This window comes from Aegilops tauschii, chromosome 6 (genome assembly GCF_002575655.3).
Source record: "Aegilops tauschii subsp. strangulata cultivar AL8/78 chromosome 6, Aet v6.0, whole genome shotgun sequence".
In the NCBI taxonomy this organism is placed as follows: Eukaryota; Viridiplantae; Streptophyta; class Magnoliopsida; order Poales; family Poaceae; genus Aegilops; species Aegilops tauschii.
Genome location: NC_053040.3, coordinates 2,247,078 through 2,264,819, shown reverse-complemented (window position 1 = coordinate 2,264,819; position 17,742 = coordinate 2,247,078). Strand labels below are relative to the sequence as shown.

Here is a 17,742-nt window from a genome sequence, read left to right as displayed (position 1 = left end):
ACTAGTTAAATTTGTCTTGGTAACATCCACACAAGTCCCGACCAGAACCTGATCTCCTATGTACTATGGCACTGCCGTTTCAATGTCCCCCCACAAGATTGATCTTGCCTCTGTGTGCATATCAATAATGCAAAACGCACAAAGAATTACACGCAATTACATGCTGATTAGAATTCTTTCTTTCTAACTAACCTCTCCCGCCTCTTCCCCGCTCCCCCCTGATTTTTACGGGGTGGACCCCTCCTCCCCTTAATCTCCAATTAAAACTCATTAGTTTGTAAATCTCGTGTAACTCTATGTATATGTAGCATTACTCGTGTGCATATACCCTTCTGTCTCTCATACAGTTAGCACGGACCGCTCAAACCCTAGCCCTTGACATGTAGCCAGCCAGACGTTTTTCCCTTCTCCCCTGCAACACGTTGCCCTTGGAAATTGAGTGGTGCTGAGCACACTTGGGTCAAGTCAATCTTAGTCCACATCAATTAATTTGTCTCCTGAATGATTTTTCTCTTTTGAGAATTCTATCCTCCATTCCCCCGTCTCACTGTCATTCATTTGTCTTGGTACCACCTAGAGTACGTACTAAGTCATCACCAGGACCAGATCTCCTATCGTAATAATAGTAGTAGCAGCAGCAGTAGTAGTTTCAATGTCTCTAGCCAGCTTGCTCTTGCTGCTGTGTGTATCTTTCTTTCTTATCGCAGCCACTAAACCAGGCTTGCAAGCAGAAGGCTGCTCACCCGAGCGATGCGGCAACCTGACCATTGCTACCCCGTTCGGGCTCGTCTCAGGGTCGGAGGAGAACACATGTATGCAGCTCGGTTTCCAGGTCCACTGTACCGACGGTGTCCCGTACCTCGGGTACCACTCTGGATACGGACTCCAGATCCTCAACATCTTCCCCGACAACGGCTCCATGGTTGTTTCTGACATCCTCAAGCTCGGGGACTTCAACAGTTCGAGCCACCAAGGTTGCCATGTCTCTATGGCCGACGCCGCCACCAAAATTGGGCCTCCATTCTCAATAAGCCCCCTTAACCAGAACCTCATCTTCTACAACTGCACCAAGCCGCCGCCAGCCCGAGCTAGGCTGGTGGAGACGATGTGCGGGAACAACACCTTTGTCCGCGCGGGAGGGTGGTACAACGCGACAGGCGGGATGAACAGCAGATACGCTTTGGAGGGCTGCAACGCCACCGCCGTGCCGGTGCTGGTGCCGTCTGGCGAGGCGAACGCCGGAGACTACGAGGAGCTCATCAGCGATGGCTTCCTCCTCACATGGCAGCCGCTGCCTTCCGCTGGTGGTAGTGGTAAGCTCACTCATCAAATAATTAATTGCTAGTATTAGGCCGGTTCCATTCTCGTCCACTACTTAATTTGCACATTTCCGTTACTCCTTCCTCCGTGTGCTGTTTCTTGTCGTTGTAACCACCAAGGATTTGGTTACTGGGCTGAAAATTAAATTTGGTTGCCGCCCCGTAACCATGAATAATCTCGGTACTCCATGAGAAATCATCTTACCCAGCAAAAATTTTACCGACGTGACCACGTCCACTACTTTTGAATTTGGCTGAATGTTGATCGAGTTTTGTTTTAAACCACGGTGGTAACCAGAAATCTCGATCGGTACCCCATGAGATTTTTTTCCTTCAGAATCCGAAACCTTGGTAACCACTCACTCACGTGTGGCGAGGGCAAAGGTTCCCTTCCTTGACAGCTCCCTGTATGGACACATTCTACCGACGGGCCCTCCTCCTCACCTCCATTTATTTGTATTGGTACCATATAATCCACGCAACGCAATAGGTCGCCACTTCACCAGAACTCTTATCTTTCCGATCGATGTCCCCAACCTGCAGCCGCCTGTTGCTGCTTCTGTGCATATCTCTCTCTTGTATCGCAGCCATTAAACCTGGCGCGCAAGCACAAGAAGGCTGCTTGCCCGAGCGATGCGGCAACCTGACCATCTCTTCTCCGTTCGGGCTCGTCTCGGTGTTGGAGGAGAACAGGTGCGCTCAACTCGGTTTCCAGGTCCACTGCACCAACGGCACCCCGTACCTTTGGTACTATGAGCCCGGGTTCGGGCTCCAGATCCTCAACATGTTCTACAGCAACGGTTCCTTGCTCGTCGCCGATATCCACAAGCTAGGAGACTTCGAAAGTTCAGGCTGCCATGTACCGGTGACAAATACCTCCTCCAAAATTGGGCATCCGTTCTCGATTAGCAACTTGAATCAGAACATCATCTTCTACAACTGCACCAAGGCGCCGCCGTTGGAGACCGTAAGGCGAGCAGGGCTCGCGGAGACGGTATGCCGCAACAACACCTTTGTCCGCACAGGAGGGCATTACAGTGAGAGGGACGGCGGCTATGCTTTAGAGGGATGCAATGCTATCTTCCTTCCGGTACTGGCAGCATCCGGTGAGGCGAACGCAAGTGATTATGAGGGGCTAATCAGCAATGGCTTCCTCCTGACATGGCGGCAGCCGCCTGCTGGTAGTGGTGAGCTCACTCTGTCATCATTTTTTTTTAAAGGAGTGGATTACCCCGGCCTCTACATCACATGATGCACACATCCATAAAATACTTTTCTGGGCAGCTACTGGGCGCCATGTGCTAGATGCATATATACTAGGATCAAATGCATCAACGAATTTTTTTCTTGCTTAGTCTAGATGGTCGAAATCGCTTGCCATTGCGGTCTCAGTCCCATATTCAAACAAGCTTGAGCATATATATAGATTTGGTTTGAAATGAAAATATGAAGTACATCTAATTAAAATGACTAGTCAGATATTTTGAAGCACAAAATGACTAGTGAGATATGGATATATTATTCCTAGCAAGAGTAAAGAGAGGTGTGACCTGTCACAGTCGGTCATTGCTAGTGGGGAAATGGCACGGTCCTTCCGATCTGTGCACTCCACACAAATATATATCTACCAATCAGGATTTTGCGGTCACCAGAAAAAATTGATAAGCCGGCGACAATGGACAGGTGCAGCACTTGTTAGACTGCACGACACGATACTAGTGACGTAGATTAACATTCCAAAACTCCTTATTACCTTCTAATATACACAGTCCAAAAAAGTCAAATACATCACTGTTCCTACAATCATCTAGAAATGAAAACAAAAGATAGACATGTAATTCAGGCACTTCACTACCTTTTTTTTGTATATTTCGTTGTCAGATGTTGTGTGTGTGTGTGTGGGGGGGGGGGGGGGGGGGGGGGGTGGGCGCGTGCGCGTGCTTCCTTTTAAGAAACCAACCGATATCGTACTACCATGGACATGTTGCTGTTGAACTAAATATTATGTGATATTTCAGGTATCAAGAGGATTAGCAAAAGGATACTAATACTAATAGGTATGATAAACTTTCACAATATTTTCGTATATGATCATTTAAATGTGATTGATTAATCAGGGATAATGTTTTTCTATGTTACTAGTTTTATAATTTTATCTTGCCTATAAGCATTGAACTTTGTTTCTAAGATTAAAATTTAAAACAAGCAACTCTCTATTCGGGCATGATACAACACTGGTCAATTTCAAGCAAATCTATGACCTTTACCTTGTTCCTACTTTTTCCGCCTCGTACTCTTTCAGAAGGACAACTTACATGTTTGAAACTACTGATGGTGTTACAAATTTAACTGTCTATATAACATCTGCTTCAATGACAGTTTCATCAGCAGTTTCAGCCTTGCTCTTTCTATGCGTTTGTGTGATGATGAGGCATCCTAAGGGGAAAAGACCATGGTCTCGCAGCAAAAGGACTAGCAGCGGCACTGAAAGGAATTACGAGGCCATGATATTATCATATGGATCACTAGCCCCCAAAAGGTACACGTACTCACAGGTAATGAAGATAACATCTTCTAGCAATCATGAGCTTGGAAAGGGTGGTTATGGTGTGGTTTTCAAAGGAAGACTACATGATGATCGACTTGTTGCTGTGAAATTCTTGCATGACTGCAAAGGAAATGGGGATGATTTTGTGAATGAGGTTATGAGCATTGGGAGAACCTCTCATGTTAATATTGTTAGCTTATTTGGGTTTTGTTTGGAGGGATCAAAACGAGCTCTTATATATGAGTACATGCCCAATGGTTCCCTGGATAGGTATATTTACTCCGAGAACCCCAAAGAAATTTTAGGATGGGAGAGGCTGTATGCGATAGCAATCGGGATTGCTCGTGGCCTAGAATACTTGCACCATAGTTGTAATACACGGATCGTTCATTTTGATATCAAGCCACAAAATATCCTTCTAGACAAGGATTTTTGCCCAAAGATTGCTGATTTTGGTCTAGCTAAATTGTGTCATGCAAAAGAGAGCAAGCTTTCAATGACTGGTGCTAGAGGAACAATTGGGTTCATTGCTCCAGAAGTTCACTCTCGGACATTTGGTGTTGTTTCAACCAAGTCAGATGTTTATAGTTATGGAATGATGTTGTTAGAGATGGTTGGGGGCAGGAAAAATGTGAAATCGGTGGCTGAAAAATCGAGCGAAGAATATTTTCCAGATTGGATTTATGACCACCTTTGTCAAGATGATGGACTGCGAGCATGTGAAGTCAGAAGTGAAATTGAGGAAATAGCAAAAAAGATGACCTTCATTGGCTTGTGGTGCATACAAGTAGTACCTATGTCTCGCCCTACCATAACCAAAGTTCTAGAAATGTTTGAAAGAAGCTTGGATGAACTGGACATGCCACCTAAGCAAAACTTCCATGGACCACTGTAAGATATTTATCCACATATTTATGTTCCTTTATTTAGTTTAAGTGAAGTGATATTTTCAATAACTTGACGTACACATTTATGTCTTGTTCCAGTGACGACTCAGCACACAATATGAGTGTACAAAGTGCAAGTTATACCATTTCTGAAGACAAGATCCTTGTGAATTCAAAAAACATTCAATTGTTGCCAGCTCTTTGAGAAAGCAACATGCACTAGATTCGGCAAAGCAACAAAGTTCAATGGTGTATCATTAAACATATTTCACTTATGTACAAACTTGATTTAAAGCTGGCTCTACCTGAAACAAACAAACTCGGATAAATGTATTATCGAAGTTCCGTTAATCAAAAGCATTGTTTTTAGTTAGAAGGTTATTACTTTGTCTGTGGAACATGTAAAGATTGACGCATAATGAATTCCCACGCTGGTTACAGCCTGGAAGGACATGAAATGTTTGTTGCTGGCGGTGTACATCTTTACCAATGATGAAGACACGGCCATTGATATCTGGGTGATACAGGACTACCAAGGCGAGGTCTGGGATTTCGTGCGTCGAGTTGAATTGCCCGTTGCGGATATCAGCCGCCAGTGTCAATCTTCTTGGCATGAAGAGGGTGTGATGGCTGTACCTGGGGACGGCGGTGAGTTACTCCTGCTGGTCAGCTGTAACGGATGGTTGTTTCAGGTTGATGTCGATGGCAAGTTGATTGCCAGTTTCCAACACAGAGACCTCAATTCTACTCTATATGTGCTCAAGCAAACTCTTGTTCAACATTCCTTCTTTCCGACACTAGACGGTTATGTTATGAATGCCTTGCCTTTCATCTGACCTGATGGTTTATTGTTGAGTGTGGTGGTGTTTCTTATCAGCCTAGCTCTCCGTACCTACATGAGCTGTTGTATGTATTAACTAGATCCCCGGTGTTATGCTGTGAGCACTTAGCCTTTTATCTTAGAGGTGTCAAGTGTGGTGGTGTTTCTTACCGGCCTAGCTCTCTGTATCCACACGAGCTGCAGTATGTGTTATCGGCCTAGCTCTTTGTGTATTCTTGAACTCAATATTGGATTATATCCCCTCTTTATATGGTGGTTCTCTTTTTACTCAATAGTTCTGTTTATTGACTTGAAGATTTGACTTTATCGAGTTCTTTTATGTAGAGATTGCCTGGTGGTCTTCTTAATACTGGCATTTACAAATATACATTTCTTCCTGTTTATATGTTGTTTCTTAAGCTGACGATGAAATGAGGCCAATTATCCTCCTTATTGACTAAGCAAGTTACAAATGATTTGCTTACAAGAGCTAGCTGTTTCTGAACAACTTTTCATTGAAATGTTCTGTTTGCAATTAATTCTTGTTCATGATTCTATAGCATGTGGTTAGGTGTTGAAACATACTATTATAATTCTGCTTTTGTGTTGCATTGTTTGGAAATATATCAATCATTTCACTTCAGCTTCTAACCACCTCAAGAATCAATGCTTCATGTGATATTTCATCTTAAGATAAGCTTGAGAAATGAAACTTGTAATGATAAGCAAAAGAAAGGTATCATGGTCACGCTCAGGTCCCAGATTGTGTCCCCTCTAGATTCTGCAAGTGCCACCGATGTTCATTTTTTTTCTTTGACCAGCACAATGTGTATGAATTGGGTCCACTATGAGCAGGTATGTTTCTTTTTTATGTAGACCGGTTAGCCACGAGGTGGAGTGAACGGCGGTGCGAAGCGACACCAGGCACAAAGACAAGCAAGCCGGTGGAGTGCTGCTGATATCTCACTAACCCAAATTATGTTTGGACTTGGGAGGTGGCCTACATAGAAATCTTAATACCAATTCTAATCAAAGTGGCAGTATGATTTGGGTACAACCTATAGAGATGCTGTGTGTGTTTATATAGGAGTATTATTTTGGTTACTGGAACCTAATGTGTCCTATAAATTGGCAGTGCGCATGCTGGGAATTTGAGAATAAAATTCTTGGTATCATGCCTCACCATTGGCTAAGAGAGAGTATCCAAACACTCACGTCGGCTCCCCCACGTACCTGTCATCTTACATTTCAGTTTAAGTATTTTTTGGTAATTTTAACCCATAACTGAACCTCATGCCTTTTCAGGATAGGAGAGAGGATACTCCCCTGCAACCTGCACATTTTAGGAAGCATAAAAGGAAACAATTACAGAAACACAAGGAAAAAAATGTTGTGAATAACATGCACAAGCCCAAACATAATCCAGCTGGGAAGGCTACAATGCTAAGGAGAAGCCAAGTGAACACAATCCAGCTGGGAAGGAAGATACTTATAGAGTATCCAAAGGGATCATGTAAGCTGAAGATCTGTTTGGCTCAGCATACCTTCTGTTATGATATATGATCTATATATAACTGCTATAATATTAAATGCACCTACCTTCTGTTTGTCGCAATTTCATAACTAGTGCGGTTATCTTGAAGTCTCGATAGTATGGATGCATGCTTGAGTGACTATTCTGGATATCAACAGTACTTGAATCGTTAACTATGTTGTAGATAGTTATAACCAAAATTACTGTGTATACTTCTTTAGGGAGTCCCTGTACAGGTTATTATTCATGCCTATTTTATGATCAAATTAGTGATATACTTAAAATGAGTCTTTCTGTTTGGCATCTGCCGTTCCCTGGCTCAGTGGTGCATGAATCCAAACTGATGGCCTGGTGATAATATCTCTGTGATTAGTCTCCTGTTGCTGGGAACTTGGGATCATTCCTAGTTAGTAGTTAATGTACTTCATCGTCATGTGTTCTCCATAGTATTGTAGCCTTTGCCTCGAGGATGCTGTAACAATGTAATTTTTCCAAATCATTATACAATCACTAGTTATACCCAATGATGGATCTCTGTGTTTTTTGCTGTTTGCACTCTGCTATTTCTTACATATTAGCTAATGAGATTTTTCTTAAGAACCAATCCTGGTTTTGAAATGGGTCTGATTAATTTTTACGCTCTACATGTTCATTACTTCATTCTTATAGGGAGGTATTGGCTGGTTGCCATTTTTTTTACAAGGCAATAACTGCTGGTAAACTACCTGACATCTTGATGTTTATGGAGATTAAACAAATATTTTTTAGCGCCAATTGAATGTTTGACAGTACTGTATGTATGTATACATTGAGTTTTTTGAGCAAGCCTGTTCCTTCCAAGGGAGATGTAATTCATGTGTATTGATAAACTTTATGTTTATGTAACAAAATCTTATAGTTATAATCATCTCTGACTTGTTTTTTTTTTTGTGATTACCATGTTCAGCGTCTTTTCACGGAAGAAGGCCTTCATGCAGATATTAATGGAGATGGAGTTCGAGATCAAGTTCAGGTGTGTTGAAATGTCAAAATTACAGCTGCGTGACTTGGGCTGTCATTTCCCTCGCCGACCAGCAGATGAGGTCAGGCTCATCAGGTCAGTGACAGTGACATGGCCGGCGACATCGACAACCACAAGAGCACGTCGGCGGCGATATTCTTCATCAGCGATATTTCTATCAATTGGCTGTCACAGAAGTAGAAGGTGGCGGCCCATTCCTCATGTGAGGCCGAGTTCATCGCGGCTGCCTGCCATTGTGTGTGGGTGGAGATCACCGGTGAAGATCTCCAGGTGCCGATGCTTCTTGTGGACAACAAATCTGCCGTAGCCCTATGCAAGGATCCGGTGCTCCATGACAGAAGCAAGCACATTGATGTCCGCTACCACTTTATCAGAGAGTACGTGGACGAAGGAAAGATGTCGGTCGATTTCAACAGGACAGAGAACCAGCTGACAGACCTTCTGACAAAACCCTTGGGGCGCATGAGACTCATCCAACTGCGTGAGAAGACTGGTATGCAGAAAATAAGGTAGGAAGGCGCGTAGTTAGGGGGCCACGAGCCCGTTTCTTCAGTTGTACTGCAAATAAATTCAGTGCAAAGACAACAGAAAAGTCGCAAGTTTTACGCGGCACAAACCTCCTATTCTTCTTTCTCCTTGCGATTGTGTGAGTTAAGAGAGAGAAACCATGCAGGTTATATCTATTTTTCACACTGTGCAAGTTTGCAGTTGGTTAGGATGAATTATTCATCCAGGATATCGGTGGCTCAGAACCGAGGGGTGAAGTGAAAGCGTCCCCAAATGGCGCTTGTATACTGTTATAACCTGCAGCCATGAGATTTTTATCTTTGAGGGAATGCAGCTATGTGTGAGATAAAAAATGACTGCTGGACAAGGGACACACGGAGCGGTTCAACGGGTTGTCGGGATACGGGTTGTCGGGATACCAGTTTGTGTTCAACGCGGAGGAGGATGAGACGCTGCAGCGGGAGGCAGCCGAGCCGAGGAGCTGCCGTCGGGCGGCCGGCGACCATGAATAGGATCGGCCTCTTTACAGCTCAAGTTCGAACTCGCTCATATTGCAACTCCATTGCGTATAATTCGGTGATGGTCCATGACTCGGGAAATGTTCATAGGGTTTGGTAAAAGTAGCACCTATTTTTTTTAGCTTATTCCACACATTGCGTGACATATTAGGAATAAATAAGCAGAATTATTAATCAGCAATGCTTGAGGAGACAACTTGTTTAGGATTGGTCTGGGACTCCTAGTACTCCCTCCATTTACTTATACAAGACCACTATGGAAAAATACACTTTGCATCATACAAGGCCACTAAGTAATCGAGACAAAAGTTAATGATATTTTCTCGAACTAGCAACCTATTTAATACTTGCATGCATGCAATCATAATGACACTCCAATAAGCTTCCTATCCCTTCCTTGGATGCATGTGCGGTGTATTAATGGTCCCACTAGACGAAAAAAGCGGGTTTACAAGGCAAGACATTCAATTTTACCTTGGTATCTGTAATATGAGTTTGTGGTCTTGTATATAAAAATGGAGGGAGTAATATATCACGAGTTCTGACATGAAGAATATGCTTCCTTTTTGAAAATTAATTAGTGCAACTAAGTAGCAGAGTTCGCACAAAAACATAACAGAAAAGAAAACACCACAGACGTGCCAGAAACATAAAATGAATCGATTACAGTTTATGAACAACAAACAGGGAGACATTTGAGCAGATCACCAAACTTTGACTAACCAGATGCAACAATAACTGGGTAGGAGTTCCCTTTCACCGTCCAGATAACGGGATTAATTCGGACATCCCACCAGTATAACCAGACCGGAAGGAGTTCTCCTCGTTGGTTACTCCAGAAATCGTCAACTGAAATTGCCTTTGAATTTCAGCACCCATGGGGTTCATACTACAAGTTGAAGCAGAAACGGACATCTTTTCGCTTGAAACTACTGGCAACAACTCTTTGAGCCTTGAAACAACTTCGGTCATGGTCGACCTGTGGATGGCCGTGTTTTCAACGCAGTTCATGGCAAGGTCTACCACACTCTGGAGTGAACTGGCATCGTACTGATCCAACAACCTCTTGTCCACGATGTCATGAATACTGCCCATGGCAATCTTATGGCGTACCCAGTTTGGTAGATGAAAGGTTTGAGGCTCCATCAATACTGGGGGTTGGCCAGTGATGATCTCCAAAAGCACGATGCCGAAGCTATAAACATCTGTCTTGACCGTGAGTTGGAAAGTTGCATGGTACTCGGGGTCGAGGTAGCCAAGAGTGCCAGCAGCAACTGTTGATATGTGTGTGTGAGCATCATTAAAAGCACGGGAAAGCCCAAAATCAGATATTATCCCCACCAGATTCTTGTCTAGAAGGATGTTGGGGCTCTTTACATCTCTGTGAACTATTGATGGGGTGCATGACTCGTGTAGATACTCCAGCCCTATAGTTTATTGAAGTTCATACTTAGTCAAAACAAGCATACATGCATACAATAAAAAAATAGTAAATAATTGAAATATGGACCTTGTGCAGCATCAAGTGCAATATGAAGGCGTTGTTCCCAATTCAAACTATAGTCATCTCCTGCATCAAGAAATACAAGATTAATATAAGTTTCTTGATACGTGCATAGCACATAAATATATGTTTTTATTATTGGTACTACTACCATTATTATTACTACAACTACTTCTACCACCACTACTACCACTACAACTACCACAACCACAACTACTAATACTATTATTGTTATCATGCTGTACATGTGTTTGCCGTACCAAATTATGCACACTGCCTTAATTGTTAAGCATAGAACAAATTGATGTATTAAGATCTTAAACCAGCATAAAACTGAGACTTGATATTCGAGAGGCGACTGATGCTTTTCCTTCTCTTTACGAGAGTTTTTGTTATATCCAAATCAAATTAAGAAGAGAAACAAATATTGAATTATTACTTTAAATTTTCCTCTAGAGTTGTTTTCATTCTTAATGGCTTTGAAAGATGCTTACAATTCCATCATGTCATGGCTATGACTCTAGGAGTGTAACTATGTTTTCCTCAGTTTGTTAGCCACATATCTATGAACAATTAATTGAACATTCCATGGTTGTGACTTCAAGAATGTGCAACTAGGGCCTTACTTCTTACTACATAATCTACATACACATAGTAACTTAAGTCCGCCAACTCAAATGCATTTACTCAGAGTAACAATAATAGTCTAGGCAACCAACCACACATGTAACAAGAAATCATGTTCACAGCAAGATGTCAAAAGGTGGACTACTTTTACTTTGGAGTTCATTTCTTGTACTTACGGACATGTCCTATGATTTTTATATTACTCTGCAAAACACCATATATTCATATAATTTGAGAAGTACTTGTATCCCAAGGGTTAATTAGACTATGTGGTCAAGGTGTATGTTTTAGTGTTTGTTTTGGAGGAATTAAAACCCTGTATTTCTCAATCAGCATTTCAGATTTTACTTATTTTAGGTTTGTCTGAGGGTTAAAATTTATTGATTTAAGTCATAAACAACCTCTATATAATTTAACTACAGCTTAACAAGTCAACTATGTTTAATATAAACATTAATAAAAGGTAAAGAATTAATAAATAAACCTCCTCTTATGAGCTGTTGAAGATTCCCTCTCGACATGAAGTCATAAATGAGGGCGAGGCACTTCTTGTTTTGGCAATATCCTTTCAATTTCACAAGATTCTTGTGATGAACTTTGGACAAGGTTTCTACCTGCGGGAATACATATAGTTACAAAACATACAAGCCAATTGCATTTATTGGATATAGAATTATAGACTACATAAAGGGTATATTTATCTTGTTGACTTATTGTATACTTGCTATTGAAGAAAAAATGATTCAGCCATGTTGGTTTCGTGTTATACCTCAGGTAGGAAGTCTGTTGACTCCTCTAATGATGTTTCCATCAACACCTTAACGGCAACTTCATCATCATTTTCCAGGCTTGTAGCACAGGGGTTCACGCAGAGACCCGACATCGATTATGATGAAACATATTCTCCTGTTATGAGTGGAACAACGTTCCGATATTTGATATCACTGGCAGTGAAAATGAATTTGTCTATCCAACTGATGGATGTTGTGACTGCATATTTATATGGGTCACTGGATTCGGATATTTATATGGAAGTTCCTGAGGGAATGAAGCTTCCGAATCCAAAGGCTAATCGCAACATGTATTGCATAAAGCTTCAGAAGTCATTATATGGCTTAAAGCAGTCGGGAAGAATGTGGTATAACCGACTGATTATATTCCTTCTTCAGAAGGGTTACTCAAACAACAGTGACTGCCCATGTGTGTTTATTAAGAAATCTAAGAATGGAATTTACATTATTTTTTTGTATGTGGATGATCTGAATATCATTGGGACTACACAAGAAATACTTGAGGCAAGTAATCATCTTAAGACGGAGTTTGAGATGAAAGATCTGGGTAAGACTAAATTTTGTTTGGGCTTACAACTTGAACATCTTCCTTCAGGAATACTTGTTCATCAGTCTGCTTATATCCAAAAGATTCTTGAGAAATTTAATATGGATAAAGCATATCCATCGAAAACACCAATGGTTGTTAGATCTCTTGATAGAGATAAAGACCCATTTAGACCTAAGGGTGATGATGAAGAGGTATTAGGACCTAAGTTTCCTTACCCCAGTGCTATTGGAGCATTAATGTATCTAGCAAACTGCACCAGGCCTGATATATCATTTGCAGTAAATTTATTGGCTAGATTCAGTGCATCACCAACAAAGAGGCATTGGGTTGGTGTGAAGAACGTTTTCAGATATCTTCAAGGAACCAAAGATCTTGGTTTGTTCTATCGGAAAAATCAAAATAAGACCATGGTGGGATATTGTGATGCTGGATACTTATCGGATCCCCATAATGCCAGATCACAGATTGGTTTTGTCTTCTTGAGTGGAGGTACGGCCTTTTATTGGAAGTCGACAAAACAAACTCTGGTGGCTACGTCCACGAATCATTCTGAAATTATTTCTTTGTTTGAAGCATCATGTGAATGTGCATGGCTTCGCAGAATGATTAACTTTGTTGAAAGTTCAACTGGGATTGGATCGTTGGAATCACCCACTATTATCTACGAAGATAATGCTGCATGTATTACACAGATGCAAACAGGTTATATAAAGAGTAATATTACAAAGCATATTTCTCCTAAGTTATTTTATCCCCATGAGTTACAGGAAACTGGGGAGATAAATATGTTGCAAACGAAGTCATGTGACAATCTTGCCGATTTGTTTACAAAGTCATTACCAAGTTCTTTATTTGAGAAGTACATCAACGGAATTGGTATGAAACGACTTCGGGACTTGCAAAGTTCAGGGGGAGTGTCTCCCTGAATGATAATCTGCTTGTGATCCTCGGATCTTTGATATTGCACTCTTTTCCTTTATAAGTTTTTCCTAAATGGTTTCTTATGGAAGGTTTTTAATGAGGCAATAGTAATACATGCATTATGATATGTCGGTTTCTCCTAATTTTCCCACTGGGTTTTTGGAAGGAGTTTTTGATGGCATATTGTACATATCTCCTCATATTTTTCCTATAGGGTTTTTGGAGGAGACTGATCATGATGATGATGATGATGATGGTGATGATGATGATGATGTTTACAAGAATAATGAAAGCAGGGATTAGGGGGAGTGTTAAGATTTAGTTAATTAGTTTAATTAAAGGGAAATCCCAGCTTTTCCAAACCGATGTGCGGTTTCTCCCCCGATGGGTCATGTCCTAATGTAACAGACGCGTCCTTCTAATCTTGCCTCTTGTAAGCGTCGCGACTGTGCGACGTGTCCCCTCCGGACATATAAATATGTACAGTCAATCAACAGAGATCATTTTACTGTTCACGCACAGTTACAGAGACGACACGCGCGCGCAGGCACGCAAGCATACAGTAGCACCGGTGTGAATCCATGTCAAGCGGAACCGGCAGCCTCCTCGGAACTGTAAACGCGCATTAATCGTAATTAACCGGCGGAGGAGACGGATGGCCGCTGCTGGATTAATTACGACGTTTGAACACAACGAGGTTGTGAAAAGGAGAGGGAGGTCGTGCATTTATATAAATGATCGAGCCTCTCTCAGCAATCAGCACCTCACTCTCGCCGTCTCCTCTCCCTGAACCTCACCCTCGCCGTCTCCTCGGCCGACTCGTCTCATCCTCTCCGACCCCGGCGATCCTCCATTCTCGGATCAGTAAGTGCATGCAGGCATCACCGTACTCCATCCGATATCACGGGATTCTCATCAGTTCGTATGTATGTTTCTCGCAGCTCTACTATTGGAGGTTTGTCAGGCATGGCCTTCGCTGGCGTATCTCTCATCGCCGACGGCAGGCTGTGCGCCTCCACCGAGTCGGTCTTCGACTCCGGCGCCGACAGCGGATACCACTTGCTCGTTGTTGAAGGCTACTCGCGCACCAAAGAGACAACTCCCAACAGGAAGTGGATCCTGTCTCGTCCTTTCATTGTTGGAGGCTGTCGCTGGACGGTCGAGTACTACCCTAATGGTTATGGCAGTGGTGACCAAGACTTCATCTCGGTTTTCCTTGAACTCGACGAATCTGTCAGGAACGAAGTTCAGGCTCACGTTGCCTTCAGTTTCATTGACCAACCTGAGTTGCGAGTGTCAAAGCTCATCCGTCAAAACCAACCATGTTACTTCCATGATCACTGCTGTAATGTTGATGAACAGCCAGCAAGATTTGTGACAAAGGAGGCTTTCGAAAGATCAAGCCATCTCAAGAATGACAGCTTCGTCATACGGTGTGATGTCATTGTCAAGGACGACGAAGATGATGAGGACTATTATGAAGAGGAGGAGCATGAGCGTGCTCGTCCGTTCATCAAATTGCCGCCGTCCGACTTGCCAAGCAATTTTAGCGATCTGCTCCTAAGCAAGGAGGGTGCCGACATTACGTTCGAGGTTGGCAGCAAGAAGTTGGCTGCACACCGGTGCGTGCTTGCAGCCCGATCTACCGTCTTCAAGAAACAGCTCTTTGGCACCATGAGTGAGGGCGCTGTTACACCAGGTGTCGTGAAGATAGATGGCATCGAAGCAAATGTCTTTGCTGGATTGCTTACTTTCATCTACACTGATGGAATGCCTGACTTTGATGATGACAAAGGTCAAAAGCATGCAACATGGCTGCTGCAGTTGCTTGAAGCTGCGGAAAGTTATGATCTCCAAAAGTTAAAGTTGGTCTGTGAAGAGAGGTTGGCCAATCTGATATGCGAGGACAGGGTTGCAGGCATTATTCTTGCCGCTGAGTGGAGACGCTGCCGCTGGTTGAAGGAGGCCTGCTTGGAGTTCATCAAAACTCACACGAGTTTGCACAATGCTGTTACAGCGGATGCCCTGGAGCAGATAATCAGGACCTGCAGCCCCTCCGTTGGGGGTGGTTTAGGGGAGGGCGGTGCGGTGAGGCGGTCGCGGGAGCGTCGCCGGCCGCGGAAGGCGGCAGCAGGCGGCGAGGAAAAAGAACACCTGAGCGATCTGTTTCTTTGGGGGAAACTGTTGGGAGAAGGAAGACATAATCTGAGCTGTTCGTTTCGTATCCAACGCTTCAAATTCATCCAGGCCAAATCGACTGATTCAAAACGAGATTCAGTCGACTGGCTCCTAGTCATTCCCTAAGCTGAAACATTTTTGTTTGGGTGCATGCATGGGTGACTTGTTATTCCAATCAGCAGCAAGCGTACAAAATGGCCTGCAGCGTACAAGTTATTTATAGCATGGTCCCTTACCCAAACATCTCTGATCCACAGTAATTTTAGCAACTGATTGAAAGACACGTGATCTGTGACGCTGAGGACTCCGAAGAAACAAATAATTCACCTTATAAGACCTTCTTTTTTGAGGGAATAACATTATAAAACCTTTGCCAAAAGCATGAAAAAAGAAACTCATCAAAGATGTGCCATGCATGTGTCGCTTCCATCAGTGGATTTCGTCACAGCGGTTACCCTTTGCTGAGTTCCTGCCAAACAGAAGCTCACAGGAATTTTCTGTAATCTTTTTTTGAAGTGCGGAAAACATTGCTGAGTTCTCTACAAAGGATCTTGGTAACTACCGTATGCTGGTCCCGGTTGCTGCCACATGGCACATTTTGCTGAGTTCCATGTTGGGAAAGGGGGGATTACCCCGGCCGCTGCATTACATGATGCACACAGCCATAAAATACTTTTTCGGGCGCCATGCGCTAGATGCATACACACTGCTAGGATCAGATGCATAAACGAAACAATTTTGTTCACTTAGTCTTGATTGTCGAAATCGCCTACCATTGCCATGTGAGTCCCCAATTTCAAAGAAGCTAGAGCATATATCGGTTGGTTTGAAACGAAAATATGAAGTACATCTAAAATGACTAGTGAGATATATTTGTAGCAGAAAATGACTAGTGAGATATGGATTATTCCTTGAAAAAGAGAGGTGTGACCTGTCAGAGTCGGTCCTTGCTAGTGGGGCCATGATATTATCACATGGATCACTAGCCCCAAAAAGGTACATGTACTCAGAGGTAATGAAGATAACATCTTCTGGCAATCATGAACTTGGAAAGGGTGGTTATGGTGTGGTTTTCAAAGACACATGATGATCGACCGGTTGCTATGATGATTTTGTGAATGAGGTTATGAACAGTGGCACACCTCTCATGTTAATATTGGTAGTTTAATTATTTCGGTTTTGTTTGTAGGTATCAAAACGAGCTCTTATATGAGTACATCCACAGTGGTTCCTTGGAAATATATTTACTCAGAGAACTGCAAAGAAATTTTAGGATGGAAGACGCACTATGCGATAGAAATGGGATTGCTCGTGGCCTAGAATACTTGCACCATAGCTGCAGTACACAGATCTTTAATTTTCATATCAAGACCCAAAATATCCTTCTACACAAATATTTCTGCACAAAGTTTGCTGATTTTGGTCTAGCTAAATTGTGTCATACAAAGGAGAGCAAGCTTTCAATGACCGGTGCTAGAGGAACAATTGGGTTCATCAATCCAGAAGTTCGCTCTCGGACATTTAGAGTTGTTTCAACTTTCAACCAAGTCAGATGTTTATAGGTATGGAATGATATTGTTAGTGTTGGTTGGGGGCAGGAAAAATGTGAAATCCATGGCTGAAAAATCAAGCGAAGAAACTTTATCCAGATTAGATTTGTGACCATTTTGTTCAAGATGACGAACTGTGGGCATGTGATGACACAAGTGAAATTGAGGAGAAAGCAAAAAAGATGACCTTCATTGGCTTTTGGTGCATTCAAGTAGTACCTATGTATCACCCTAACATAACCAAAGTTGTACAAATGTTTGAGCGAATCTTGGATGAACTGGACAAGCCATTGAAGCAAAACTTCCATGGACTACTGTAAGGTACTTATCCACGTATTTATGTTCCTTTATTAATTTTTAGTGGGGTTGTCCTGAAAGAATATTTTGAAATAACTTGACCTACACATTTATATTGTTCCAGTGAAGATTCAACGCATAATATGTGCGGACAAAGTGCAAGTTGTACC

General features: G+C 42.5%; 3 protein-coding genes across 4 annotated transcripts; 2 read left to right on the top strand and 1 right to left on the bottom strand.

Moving 5' to 3' along the window:
• The first annotated feature begins 546 nt into the window (after window positions 1-546).
• On the top strand, window positions 547-5,867 carry LOC109780638 (LEAF RUST 10 DISEASE-RESISTANCE LOCUS RECEPTOR-LIKE PROTEIN KINASE-like 2.3). Of its 2 annotated transcripts, none has more exons than XM_045229486.2 (4): window positions 547-1,313; window positions 3,338-3,376; window positions 3,699-4,758; window positions 4,854-5,867. In XM_045229486.2, the coding sequence occupies exons 1-4, from the start codon at window positions 653-655 to the stop codon at window positions 4,957-4,959; spliced, it is 1,866 nt and encodes a 621-aa protein (XP_045085421.1). In that variant the 5' UTR covers window positions 547-652; the 3' UTR covers window positions 4,960-5,867. The 2 variants fall into 2 exon arrangements, with proteins under 2 accessions (XP_045085421.1, XP_045085422.1); XM_045229487.2 differs by having other exon boundaries at window positions 619-2,506.
• Window positions 5,868-9,219: 3,352 nt separating this feature from the next.
• Window positions 9,220-12,168, bottom strand: LOC109780634 (probable LRR receptor-like serine/threonine-protein kinase PAM74). Its single transcript, XM_020339213.2, has 4 exons — window positions 12,055-12,168; window positions 11,770-11,899; window positions 10,665-10,724; window positions 9,220-10,581 (listed from the first exon to the last, which is right to left on the bottom strand). The coding sequence occupies exons 1-4, from the start codon at window positions 12,166-12,168 to the stop codon at window positions 9,911-9,913; spliced, it is 975 nt and encodes a 324-aa protein (XP_020194802.1). The 3' UTR covers window positions 9,220-9,910.
• Window positions 12,169-14,513: 2,345 nt separating this feature from the next.
• On the top strand, window positions 14,514-17,312 carry LOC109780633 (BTB/POZ and MATH domain-containing protein 2-like). The gene is made up of 3 exons (XM_020339212.2): window positions 14,514-15,635; window positions 16,648-16,721; window positions 16,915-17,312. The coding sequence occupies exons 1-3, from the start codon at window positions 14,514-14,516 to the stop codon at window positions 17,285-17,287; spliced, it is 1,569 nt and encodes a 522-aa protein (XP_020194801.2). The 3' UTR covers window positions 17,288-17,312.
• Window positions 17,313-17,742: the final 430 nt, after the last annotated feature.

Excerpts from the sequence above, each read along its gene's own strand:
- LOC109780638 (XM_045229486.2), top strand. The coding sequence starts at position 653 with ATGTCTCTAGCCAGCTTGCTCTTGCTGCTGTGTGTATCTTTCTTTCTT. Across the intron at positions 3,377-3,698 it reads AAGGATACTAATACTAATAG|TTTCATCAGCAGTTTCAGCC; the intron begins GTATGATAAACT and ends CTTCAATGACAG. Across the intron at positions 4,759-4,853 it reads CAAAACTTCCATGGACCACT|TGACGACTCAGCACACAATA; the intron begins GTAAGATATTTA and ends GTCTTGTTCCAG.
- LOC109780634 (XM_020339213.2), bottom strand. The coding sequence starts at position 12,168 with ATGTCGGGTCTCTGCGTGAACCCCTGTGCTACAAGCCTGGAAAATGAT. Across the intron at positions 11,900-12,054 it reads CAACAGACTTCCTACCTGAG|GTAGAAACCTTGTCCAAAGT; the intron begins GTATAACACGAA and ends GTATTCCCGCAG. Across the intron at positions 10,582-10,664 it reads TGCACTTGATGCTGCACAAG|GGCTGGAGTATCTACACGAG; the intron begins GTCCATATTTCA and ends AATAAACTATAG.
- LOC109780633 (XM_020339212.2), top strand. The coding sequence starts at position 14,514 with ATGGCCTTCGCTGGCGTATCTCTCATCGCCGACGGCAGGCTGTGCGCC. Across the intron at positions 15,636-16,647 it reads GTTTAGGGGAGGGCGGTGCG|AGGTGTGACCTGTCAGAGTC; the intron begins GTGAGGCGGTCG and ends CTTGAAAAAGAG. Across the intron at positions 16,722-16,914 it reads GGATCACTAGCCCCAAAAAG|GTATCAAAACGAGCTCTTAT; the intron begins GTACATGTACTC and ends TTTTGTTTGTAG.